The 13,201-nt window shown below is 42.6% G+C and overlaps 1 protein-coding gene across 3 annotated transcripts in view; it reads left to right on the top strand.

Moving 5' to 3' along the window:
• The window catches only part of LOC118506342 (dopamine D2-like receptor), a 169,166-nt gene that overhangs the window by 39,392 nt on the left and 116,573 nt on the right, over positions 1 to 13,201 (top strand). For all 3 annotated transcript variants that reach the window (XM_036043327.1, XM_036043326.1, XM_036043325.1), the window contains exon 3: positions 10,046 to 10,239. In XM_036043327.1, the coding sequence (XP_035899220.1) occupies positions 10,046 to 10,239 (194 nt within the window). The remainder of the gene's footprint in view (positions 1 to 10,045; positions 10,240 to 13,201) is intronic.

The following is a 13,201-nucleotide window of genomic DNA, read 5'->3' as shown; positions in this document are numbered from 1 at the left end:
AGACAAGTTTGGGAACTATAAATAAGGGTTCTCTCTGATGAACCAGTATACAACCGGTTGCCTATAATAAGGTTTGCACTGTTCTATCTAGCTCCTCCCAAATGTTCTAAATCATTTCTAAAATCAACATCAATATCAACATTACCGTAACAGTCCTGGCACTTACAGTTACGGACTGTAGAATAATACTTTTCCTATATCCAATTTTCAGACTATTACCTTCGATACTTCTACTAGGTTTAATCAAAATAAAATTTGATGATAGCATCTTCAACATCTTAACTATCTTTATATATTTTTGACAGTTTTTTAATTTGAAACTGGAGTGTTTTATAGTTAAAAAATAGATACAGGGTCACAAAAGCCGAAAACTACAAATGAATTTAATAATTTTAAATTTAATGAGAAAGCTTTTTTATTTTAAAATATGTTTTTACAAATTTTCATGAAAATGTCCACCAGTTACTGTTAGACTTTATCAATCGTTTTCTTGATTGATTCGACGATGAATTTTTTTTACACTAATTCGTTGCGTTGATTCGTTTTACCTAAAGGTTACGATTAAAAAATAAGATGACCATATTCTATTGTCTATTATGGGGAGGCCTAGAGGTAGATGCGATAATGGTGCCGATCGTCATACGGCAGGATCGGGGTTCAAATCCCATCCGGATCGTTCCCCCGTAGTGGGAACTGACTATCCAATTACGTGGTATCATTAAGTCTAGTATGCCAGAAATAGCAGGCTTTAAGAGGTCGTTAGGCCAAGAAGAGAAAGGGAGATTCTATTGTCTGTCGGTCTCTGTACGTCATAGCTTAATCGTATTGAATAGTCGTTTTATTATTTTGTCATAATAATCGTACGGTTATTTGCGCCTTTTCGTGTATTATTTATCATGTTTCGTACATTCTACGTGGCACTTAAAATTAAGGATTGCGAAATTGATCTTATCAAGAAGCTCCAGTACATCGATTGTCCATTATGTATATTTCCTGGTATAAACTTAGCCCCTGCGTTTAATAATCAGTGTTTTCTTATGTTCTTCTTAATCCTTTAAAGTCATCAGCGTACATAATATTGACAGAGAGCTACATGTTCTTCCATGTTTTGCTTGAGATGTTGCCGAACAACACAACTGAGCTTAACCGATCAGTAGAGCATGAATAAAGCAGGAACAGAGGATAGAGTTTGAATGGCAAAACCTATTAAGCTTCTTGAAGAGCAAATATGCTATCATGGAATGTTCCTGCAAATCCTGATCTTAATTATTCATATATTCTGAAACAAATCGAAGTAAATTTGTTGATGAATCCTTGATAAATTCTCACATCGAATATTAGAGTATATATCCCTTTGGCTAATAAGCGTTGTAGTCTGTTCATGTTCACAAAATTCAGCAAGAAATGATAAGGACAACTTCTAGAATCCCGTGATAAGGATCCAGTTCTGGAATGTTATACCGGAGCTATTGGATGTTTCCATTCGATTTATCGATCAGGAACTGCCCTGCCGATCATTGTTTCGTCTCGAATAAGGCAGCTTCCAAAACCAAGATACGAAAACTTGACTAACGCCTTAAGTAGGATACTGTAGGGATTGTTTACAGTAAAGCAACTTCCGCAATATAATGAACATTTACTTTCAGTTGGGTTGTCCAAAGTACCAACAAGATTCGTTGACTGTGATGAATCTTCCCCGGCCGACCGTAGAGACAACGCATTATTTATGCTCATTAGAATTTAATGAAAAAAGGAGGATCTTTAGAACGGCTACATAAGCTTGCGGAAATTCCGTTCTCGTTGTGTGTTGGTACATTCTTTTGGGATTAGAATATTTTCCATCCTTAGAATACGACTCAAAAAAAAAAAAATTCCTGCGGTCGTCCGCCGGCTTTTTGCTACATCTACTTGAATTCTTACCAGATCTCTTGTTGTGCGTTTTTTGCTGGCTTCGTTGTCGTTAGGCAACTTCGAAAAAAACGAAAGGAAAAAGCCAGATGTAACAGGATTACGGAGTTTTGTCGGGTACCGACATAAATGGTGCACGTAAAACTTGTTTCCCACCATCAACCAGACATCTCTAAATGCTTGATGTTTCATCACGGAGTTGAAGATGGGCTGTTGTTTCCATGGGGTTTTATTTTTTTAATACGAATGCCCACCAGTTTTTGTTGTGGTCGTTCCTGTTGAGCCGCTGCAGAAACGTTATGGGGAAAAGCTTTTAGTGATTAACATGAGTGAAGCGAACATAGGTACAGTAGTGGAGGCACAATAGCAAAAAAAACAACAACAAATGGACACCAACAACAACGGTCCATTTTTGGATGGTTTTTGGGGCGGTAATTGTTGCCACCAAAAGAAAAAAAAAACAACTCAGCGTTCATTTTGTTCTTTTTGCACCAGTACTTATGATATTAAAAACTCGGCACAAGTTGCCCCAAAGTTCACTTCTTCATTATTCATCTATTAGCAGAACCCTTGCGGTGCAATTGCGAAAGTTGAGCACTAAACTTAAAATCATGGCCGGTGCACCCGGCTGCACTCAACAGGTAGTTAAATGTTTAAACTTAGCTTTTCGAGATGATGACGATGATGATGATTTGATGAAGCCGTACAGAGTCGGTTGAGTCGTGAGCGGTAGGGCGAACATGAATATGACCTGCAACTGATGGAAGATAAATATTTATACTACCTAATGGCGGTCAGTGTTGCTCCCGTGCCTTCCATGGTTTTGGGAGCAACCGGGACGAGAAGCAAGAGCAAAAAATGGGAAGCCCAGCGAATTTCCATTCCGTTTTCCATTTGGTGTACCAGGTAATGATAACACGGACCCGCTCGCTACATGAAATAATGGTAGCATAATGTAGTAGCGCTGTCGGACAATGCGGAAGGTAAAAATGGAACGGGCGTCGGTGTATGCAGACTGTAACAGACAGACAGACTGAGAGAAAGAGAGGGAGAGAGAGATAGGGAGAGGGAAGGGAAAAGGTTACCGAGGGACGGAGATGAAGTAAGCGTGCGCCTAGGGCAGCATCCAAGCGGTTAATTAAAATGAAGATGAGTTCTCTGCATGAAATAAATTAAAATTATTTCCAACGCACCAGCGCCATGCATGTTAATGGTCTTTTTGGGGTTGTGGCTTTCGAAGGCAAAATCGCTTGCAATGAGTGGCAAAAGACAGAAGACCCTAGGATAGTCACAACACAGCCTCGGTCATTTGAACTTGATGGTGGCTTAACCATCGCGTCCACTAGCCCGCCAGCCGATAAGCGTTGATGTTGCTGACGCCTCCGGATGCTGTCACTAGGACCCGCGTGTTAGGGACAGCGAGAGGCAAAAACATCATTCTTCAGCTAAATTTGCTCGCGTAAGGTACATTGTAAAGTAGTGGAGAGAATTTCTTGCTGCCATTTGCTGCATTTCTCAGCTGGGTTCCCGGGTCAAAGCGGTACGTTTTCATGCCTTTCGGCTTTGTGCTTCATTTCCCACAATGTGATACTGCTCCACTTTCGCTCGATTTGTGCTCAAGGAATCAAGGGAAAACTAAAAATGGTTCAAACTAAAAAGGGGTACCGTGTGCTGACTTTCGTCTTCATTTCGGGCTGGGATGGTTGGAATGGCATTTGTTTAATTGGTGCGAAACGAGGTTTGCTCGAGTCGTCGAGTTGCCTTTCATTTCAAGTTCACTGAGAGCTGGAGTTTAAAGTGTTTAGCTGGAAGAATATTAAAGACAGTTCTCGTTCCCAGCATGACGAAGTGTGATTGTTATAGCTACTGGCATGTGGAATGAAGAAATTGAATAGAATCTGGCATCAAAAGCATCACAAGTCTTTCTTTACTCATACGGATGCAAGAGAAATGAGGTGAAGAATGATGCCACACGATTGCTGAAATGAAAACTCATTTTGTTACATTCGCGTAATGATTATGTACATTATCGCGATTGATGCTCTTGCTTGCCTTGCAAAGCACAGGAAATTGACAACGATTTGATGAAGGCAATAATGTACTTACGAATCGCCTTTTTCTTTTCGTTTAACAGCATATCGTTTGCTGTATGTAGAACGCGAAGAATTTTAATTTCCGTTCGATAGTGAAACGATCAGCGTTATTAATATTGGCAATAGAATGCAAATGTTTGCCATCTCAAACCGGAGTTTGTTCGCATAAGTTTACAGAGTGTATTTTAGCACATGGAAAGCTTTTTGGAAATTGATCGATTACAATTAATTTTAAATGGTAGGATATATTCAGTGGAGGATGTTTAAATGGGCAACAGGCTGAGACATTGTATCCTCGAGAATATCGACGTTCTAGGGATAGTCGTTGTCGAATGCGCCTCTCATCCGGAGGCTTGAAAAGATCGCAATTCAGCCTGATCTACGGAGAGACATAACAGTTCGAAGGGTTTCGTTGTTCTTAGATCCTTATTTTCCTCTTTTTCTTCTTTCTTGGCCTGCTCCTATGGAGCACGTCTAAGAGACAAGGCCTGGTGTCCTCAGTCTTTGATAGTTTTCCACGTTATGTTGGGTCTCGCGCTGGAGCATTTTGGAACGCGCTGCGTTCTTCTCGGATAGAACCTGCCACGGATCCTCAGCCTGCACATTCGCTCATTGATCGGCCACCATCCGATCACTCGCTTTCACATCTCACCCGTGACCAGGAACGCCGTATCGAGCGCATGCTTTTCACCACCGCTCTGATAGATCATGCAATCACTGCGATAGGGGTGCTCCGTAATTCCATTCATGCGCACCTCTTAAAGTGCTACTATTCCAAAGCCGCGAGCTCTCACCTCACCCGGTGCTGTGAGGGGTCTGCAGTTCCATGTCCCGAGTTTCCAATCGTGTGTTTTGTTTCGTAACAAGGGTCTATATCGATGAATCCGATTCTAAATATGATAGTTTTAGTTCGTTGCGTTTATATTGAGAGTGGCTTGCAAGGCCTCTCCCCCAGCCTTATTTTCTTAGATAACTTAATAAATTTTCTTATATAACTGCTTCAACAGCCTCATCTACCAAAGGACCTTGTAGCCTAAGAGGTCTAGTCTACTAAAGACTTCATCATGTAGGCTCTCATAGACCAAACGCTAAATAGTTTAAGAGGCCTCACCTGTTAATGAACATGGTGGTCGTAATAGCATTTGAATAACAGCGTAACAGTGGCTCCACGCTTCAACATGTAGAACCGGGTTTCAAATCCTTTCCAGATCGCCTCCCCGTACGCAGGAATGACTATCAAGCTACGGGTAATATTAAGTCACACGAAACCAAATTGGCTTGCTGAGACCTCTTGAGGTTGCAGTGCCAAGGAAGAAGATTTAATAGCGTCATCCTCTCAAAATACCTCTTAAAGAGGCTTTTAAGTCCAAGAACATGACCTTGTCTTAGAAGGGTCCTTATCGTGTCAACGGTCATATGATGCAGTCTAGAGGGTTCAAAGCGTTACTTGGAGAAGAAACCAGGCCGTTTAAAAGGCCACTTCTTTTACTTCTTTCTTGACACTACAACCTCGAGAGGTCTCGACTTGCCATTTCTGGCTCTCTGTGACTTGATTCTACCCGTAGCAAAGTAGTCAGCTCTGCGTACGGTGAGGCGATCTGGATGGGATGTGAACCCCGGTCCTGCCGTGTGAAGACCGGCGCCGTTATCGCCTTCGCCACTACACATTGATAAAAGGCCACTACACATTAATGAATTACTTATTGTCTTGTTGTTGTTCAACATTTGAAACTTGTATTAACAATTTCACAGTCACAGTTTGTTACTTAAAGATTTGTAAATGTTATTCTGAGCGAAACCTGAAACCTTGCCAACTTTCATCTGATTCTAGCAAAGGATTTGCTTCGCTTTGTAGATATTTTCTACCAGTACGAAACAACCGTCGCTGGCACACCTTGTGCGTAGAAGTTTGCAGCAAAACATCCAAAATACCATCTCCAATGGCAACAGCTAAACTCTCACCCGTTGCTCTCCACCGGAACACTCCGGCTGTTTGAAATTGGCCCCGGGACGGATTACACTTTAGCTTCCTAATTTTCTCCCATCCGTGCTAATGCTCTAACAATATCAGGCGTTATGGGATTTTCCTTTGCATCCGAAATGAATAGACGGATGGGTACCGGTGTTTCCGGGGAGATTTAAAGTTTTCCCGCCATCGCCACTCCCTGGCCTGCCCGGTCACGGTTTGATTCCCGGGAAAATATTCATCGTCAATTTGCGCAGCAATCCTTGCGTTTAATTAATAATTGAATTAAGTCAACCGGTAAGAAGTGTCTGGCCAGGTGGAGCGATAAAAAGTGAAGTAAAATCCACCAAATTTGATTAGTCCAGGCCTTGGGCCATCTGGGGACGGGAAAGAGAACCCGGCCTGCCGGGTGTAGGTTACGCCGAGTAAATGAAATACTAAAAATCAACACCTTTCGAAGCGTTGAAGGTGTTGGTTCAGTGGGCAGTGGCTTACCTTTCCATGGGTTTGAATGCCAGACGAAGAGTCTCTCGAGCAAACAAGGTTGAACAATGTCAATTTGTGTTTTTCGGAGCTTGCGATTGGAAAGACATATTAAAATTGAGTTTTTTTACAGTCTGTTGTTGTGTTGATGGTCGACGGAAAGACAATAAGGTGGAGTAGCAAGGTTCATTGTTGGATCTTCAAAGTAGATCTGCTTCGAAAACAAAAATGGTGTTCAAAACTTCCGGGGAGTTTTCAGCCTAAAAGACACTCCTAGTCAACTCTGCGTATTTAGTGACGAGGCGTGTTCTGTTTTACTTGCATTCTAATTAACGTTATTGATTGCCTTAAGTCGATATGGGCTGCTGCTTATTCTTCAGGTCCAGCAGATTATACTAACAAGGAAGATTAGGACAAAGCGGTTAAATACAATTCACATGGCAAAGGAAAAAGTTGCGCAGAAGTAACAAAAGAATTATACAGTTCGCACCTAATCGTCGGCAAACGATAGGTAATGATGTTCCAGCGTCTTAAATTTCGTGGCTTTATTTGCGCGACCAGCCAATGCTCTTGCCGGAACTTTGTTCGGGAGACACTAAATGTGCTCCCGGGACGGGACAACTTGAGCCGCACAAAGCCACGGTGGTGGAAACTGTTCCAAAGTCGTCCCACTTTCCAAAGTCTCTGGAGGGAAGCTCACGGGATGAGCGTTTGACAAGGGCAAAATTGCTTTACTGTTTCTTGGAATGGAAGAGACTCATGTTTTCGCCACAGCGCTCAAGGTAAGGAGACATTGAAGAAAAGTCTTAGCTAGCTTTTAGCCGAACAGTAGAGTTTGTTGGAGGATTGAAGAGGAAGAGAGAGAGAGACAGAGAGAAAGAGAGAGAGAGAGAGAGACGAAAATAGCAAGTGAGAAATAAAAGCAAGTAAAAAAGCTCAAGAGCGTTCCCATGTTTTATTCTTGTTCATTCAGGCTACTTGTCCGCTTGGTGATTCATTGCTCCAAGGAACGGAGAGGTCCTAGAACCTAGTTAGTTTGGGTTTTTTCTACCTGATCCATCCATCCATCCATTCCGTTGAAGCGCTGCGCTTGTGCGTTGGAATTGAATTCATTTTCCTAATCTGCTGAATAAATTATAATTATAAATGTACTTCAATGTCTCACTGCTCACTGCGGCAAGAGACACTGTGTGTGCATTTTACTTTCATTTGTTTAGTATTTGCGTTCTGCAGTCAAATACGTTGGGCTTATCGTGGGAACAGTCCGGCAGCGTTCTTGCCAATCGGTTTGCAGACTTCATCCAAGGATGGCGGGGGTACTTCGTCATTGTCATGATGGCTGTTGTAGTGCTACTCTCTTCTGCTTTCTGCGCCTGGTCCATTCTCTCCTGCATCTGCTCCGTTCAGGTGTGCGTTAAAGTAGCACTGCTCGGATCGCAGCACAGGATGATGATTGCTGCTTGGATCGCTTGAGCAATCAGACATAGCAATCGATGCAAAAATTGAGAGATTATCTCAAACACGTAGCTGGAACGAAACACGTTGTCTGGGACAGAGCAAAACAAATATCCTCTAGACAACAAAATGTAGTGCAACGCTAATGAGAAGGCTTCAGTGTCCAGATAAATGTTTTATTTTCCAACAGGGAGGAAAAAACCGTTCACACAATTTCTCTCGCGTCTACAAGGCGCTGAACGAATCAGGTTGAGATGATTAAATCGAATGAACTTCACAGCTCAACGGCTTCGGTTGCGATGGCGCACGGTACAAACCCACTCGAAACGCACGTAAGCCGTCACTCTTGGAAACTGCATTACTTTCATTGCCACAATGGGCCAGGGCTCTTGTTACGGGGTTGAAATATGAACAGGCTCGGCTGTGGCTAGGCCCTCCTAGTCCGTTCGATTGCGCTGAAAAGCCTGCGGCAGTGTTTTGAAACAAAGTGAGTAGTTTATTTAGGCACTTCAGGGCCGGAAGCTTCACGTTTAAATCCTACCGTTGTTTTTTCTCTCTCTCCCCTTCCTAGCACAAGTACTCGGCTCCAGTCCCAAGCATTAAAGATCGCAAAGAACAGCCTGCGCCGAGAGCAGGCAGCGAGTTGAATGTTTTATTTCACATTTGAATGCCCCCAAGGGTTGACCGGGTACTGAGAATGTACTGAACGACGGTGGTACCGGCGAGCCTGGGAAGAAATCTTATTAAGGCAAACTTCAAACACAACTTCCAGCGCAAAGCTCACGATGGAGGTTCTGAATCATGTTTTCGTTTATCCGGTCACACACGCCTCGCACACTCACTCTCGGCGTCTGGTACTTCTCTTCCGGAAGTGAGTACCGGAGTGGAATAGCACAACACCACAGATTCGGGCCGACTCGGGTTAGCAAAAATTCCGCATTGCCTCTGTAGAGGTCTCGTGGGAAAGACCCGTGTGCCCCTGTGTTCTTCCCGTAACCGTGCGCTACAAAACCTAATTTTCCATGACTTTTCGCACGCCTTGAGCACGGCTTGAGCTGCCCCGAAATCCCGGTGGCAGAAGGATGTTAAAACGGGGTTTTGTATTTATATTACTTCCGCCCTTGCCCACGGGCCCTCTTCAGCCTTCGCCGGCCAGTGTCGAGTAGGGTACCTCGTTACATTTCGTTCGTACTTTCTGCGGCGGAGATAACCCAACCGGCTCTTGCTCCGGCTCCGGCTCCGGTTACATTGGGTTCCTGCCTACCTGTTTTATCGAAATTTTCGAGCGGTACTCGTTCGCTGTTGCGAGGGAATTTTACTTTCGAGAGTTCCTGCGGCACAATATCGTTTGCACAGTGGAATCAACAACACGTGGCATGGAAAAGGATGGTGCCGGAACCACCGCAACCGTGAAGCCCGTGCATGAAGATTTATTAATATTGAGATGTCATAATTCTGTGTTTACGAATAGAATAAAATGTGAGTATTTATCTTTCGTCCGTTTTCCCGACGATGGAGGATGTTTGTGGCCATGGTAGTCTGACGTTGTGTTGGGGTAGATTTTCAGTTAGTTTGCGTTTAGGCTTTTCGCATCGACGAGAGTTTACTGCACCGCTCGAGTAGCGGTCGAGAGGTGATAAGAGACTTTCACCCTGCCTACCCGGTGACGATGTAGCGTTGGAGACGATGTCTAGACAACGGATGGGAACGGCATTGGCTATCAAAATCGTCTGACTATAGTGGCCCTGGTTGGTTGGCGAGCTAGGTCATGGCTGCGTCCGAATCTTGGTACGATGTACGAGTTGTGATCTTGCTGGAACATCATGTCAGGAGGCGAGCCTACCAGTGTCACTGAGAGTGATGTAGTTAGTCCAATGAATGTATCATAAACGAGAGCAATAGATTGAGGCAGAGCCAACTACACCCGACAGATTCCTGACTAAGCGAATCTAGAGAATGTAGAGAGTAGAGAGGTATATCAGCCATAATTTGTTTATTGTATATTAATAATAATTTAATTTTTGCTCTCATCACGTATTTTTTGTGCAGTATATCTACTTTAAAATAAAATTTAAAAAATCGTTTACTCTACATAATACAATAATATTCTTTTCTTCTTTTGCTTCACTTCTTCTTCCAGTGAAAGAGTATCACTACTGGTGCCTGATACTTGTGCTGTTCCCGATCCTGACGCTGTTTGGTAATGTGCTGGTGATATTGGCTGTTTGCCGCGAACGAACCTTACAGACAGTGACCAATTATTTTATAGTGTCGTTGGCAATAGCCGATCTGCTAGTGGCCGTGGTCGTGATGCCGTTTGCCGTGTACGTGTTGGTAAGTCGTTTTCTTAAATTTATGTCATGCTCATTTAAGGGAGTAATAACTATTCACCGTTACACCAAACGTGAATTCATATCTGTTAATTGTTGATAAATCATGTCGATTTCGTGGTACAAAAATGAATTGCTCTATCTAGAAGAATAGTTGTTGGTGGCTCTAAAATTAGGCTGCTGGATTTTTGGTTGGCTGGGCATACATGGGGTCAAGTATTCTCTACATGATGGCTTACATTGAATCCTACGAAGATTGTAGAAGGATCCTTGCAATTGATTTCCTATCATCATCTTCACTACACATTAACTAAGGTAATTCAGATCAGACCGAAAATTATTTATTGTACGACACCATTTACATTCAACAGTTTTACATCTTAAATGTTATATTAAACTGTAAAAAATATGGCTAGTGAATAGTAAATTTTAATATGTTTACGTACTCAAAAAATACAGAACGTCTGAAAACTTTTACTGTTAAGCTTTTTAATATCAAAAGGGGGAGACTTCTTCATAGAAAACTCTTTCGCTGATCCCTATAAGTGTTGCTACACAGTCAGGCGGTCAAGCATAAGTTTCCGTTCCGTTTGCCATTTGTCTGGTCGACGATCCGAACCAATTTCGCCTTTTGGAATGCCCTCCATCGCATTCTCTTAGCATTCTGTGTGTGAGTGTGTTGGCACGCACTCCTGCTACCAATTCATGGAAGGCACTTCTTGCCCATCGTTATCGCTCGCCGTCAGTAGGTGGCGCCAAACCCTTACAATTCTAAAGCAGCTGCCAATTCGGCAAATGGTTACGTTCAGCTGGAAAAACGGCCAAACTTTTCCCAGACGGTGGGCTGTGGTAAAAATGTAGCACAGAATGAAATTAATGTTTAATAAGCAATTTTATTTATCAAGTTTTTGGCTGCTGCTGTAAAATGGGGTTTCTCCCAAATTTTCGCCGGACCTTGGTTTATGTCTGCTTTTTGTGAAGCCGGATGGGGTTTTGTTTAGCTGCCCGGAGTCAGTTGGCAAAAAAGGAGCAAAAGTTTTTCATTTTTCCACCCGGGCGGGGGTCAACACACTTCACATGCTGTAACATGTCCAAACCATAGCTCCTAAAACTGATGATATTTAATTAAAGAAGGGCTGGCAACATGCTCATATTTAATTCAAACGGAAATCGTCAGACGGATGGCCGGAAACGTGTAACCTGCTGATGAAAAATGTGTGAAACGCTCCGCTGCCGTTGAAGAAGGAAAAGTTTTTGTCGTGTTCGAGCGGCGAATGGTCAAGTGGCATTTTATTTGCACTTAATTTATGGTTCATGGTTCACTGGTAAATAAGAGAAACCATGTATGAGGAAGCGTTCTGAGACTTGTGAAGGAATTTTTCGTTTGGTTGAAATTTTCGTTCTGAACGACATGTAGCTCATGACATGAATGGTTTAGTGAAATCTTGCCTTAATGCTGCGTGCATGAAATCTCCGCTTTGATGAGAGTTACGGACAGAAAGTAATCCCTTAATTTAACCCACAGCATCCTAGAAGCACCACTCAGCCGTTGGCATGTCAACGAAAGAAACTCCTATCAAATAGAAATCAGGCACAAAACTTGCTCCCTCCGGCTGCCCGCAGTGGACCAGCCCCACTCGAATCGTTCTAGAGCTGGCGATTTTCACACCGAACGTAGTTAGTGTTGGACGAAAGTCGTACGATGTCTGTAATTTTCCCTGTTTGCTAAACGTGTCCGATCTGCCCATTAATTATGTCGAAGCAGTTGCTGCAGGCTTTCGGCTGGCTGGCCCAAAAGTGAAGTGGTCAGCCGGGCTGGCTACTTTTAACGAGCCACTCTGTCCCATTAGTAAGTGAGTAAGTGTGAGTGTGTGTGTGTGTATCCTTCAGCATACGGTCATTACCTTTTCGAGGAGCGTCCGTAGAAAACTGTGTTCGTTATTCTCTATAATGCATTACGATTGTCAGTGCTGTTGGGAAAGTGTTTGCATGAGGCTTTAGTGAGGCAAGCATTTTGTAGGCAAATGACTAATTGAACGCTTAATTAATTTGTGTTTGATATTGGTTCGTCAAAATAGAAGTTCGTGCCGGTGTCTTGAACTATTTCGGTCCCAGGATTCGGTGAGGCAAGGAACAACGAGTGAATCGAACTGGATGGCGAGATTCAATTACACTCCGGAAAGACATTTGCTAATTAATCTGCTGTGCTGTGGGAAACTGATTTCTATTGTACAAGACAAATGATCACATTGCCGTAACGTTTCAATCGACTGTGTGCTTTGGTGAAGTGAAAGGTCAAGAGATGTTCCGTGGAGATACTTATTTATATCTTATTCTATACATGGGGATGGTTAAATATAATGGGACTGTTGAGTCACTCAGAAGAATATTTTCTATGGATATTTTAATATTGACCCGTTGTGGAACTGTACAATCGAACCTTTGAATTTGAAATACACTAGGAGGAGACTTGCAATGCAGCTTTTTATTTATTTATTTATTTATTTGAAGGGTTAGGAATCATATAATGGAACTGTTTCAACTGGATAATGGAAGTTGGCAATCCTATTGTGGTAACTTGCAAAATTTCAACTCGGCGATTAAGTGAATAATACATTTCCGATTAATTTTTGAGCTCGTTCAAATGTGTATAAAGATTATAAGTTGTGAATAGAAAGAGACCGATTGAGAAAAATATATTTTGTATAATAAATGCGTTTAAGGATCGCATAGCAGTTGCCTAGAAAATCTCTCCTCACTTTTTGAAATATTGCATTGTATGATTGAAAAAATGCACAACGGGTTTACAATATTACACTCTCTTACTTACTTATCCGGAGTTTCAACCGCTTTGCCGTCTTGGGCTGCTGCAACAATCCTCGATACCGCTCTCGGTCCAGCGCCTTCGTCTGCCAATAAATTATCCCGGACTTATAAATTATTATACGTTCTGGTGGAAGCATCAG

The sequence above is a fragment of the Anopheles stephensi genome, chromosome 2, assembly GCF_013141755.1.
Source record: "Anopheles stephensi strain Indian chromosome 2, UCI_ANSTEP_V1.0, whole genome shotgun sequence".
NCBI lineage: Eukaryota > Metazoa > Arthropoda > Insecta > Diptera > Culicidae > Anopheles > Anopheles stephensi.
This window is presented reverse-complemented; position numbering and strand designations above follow the sequence as displayed.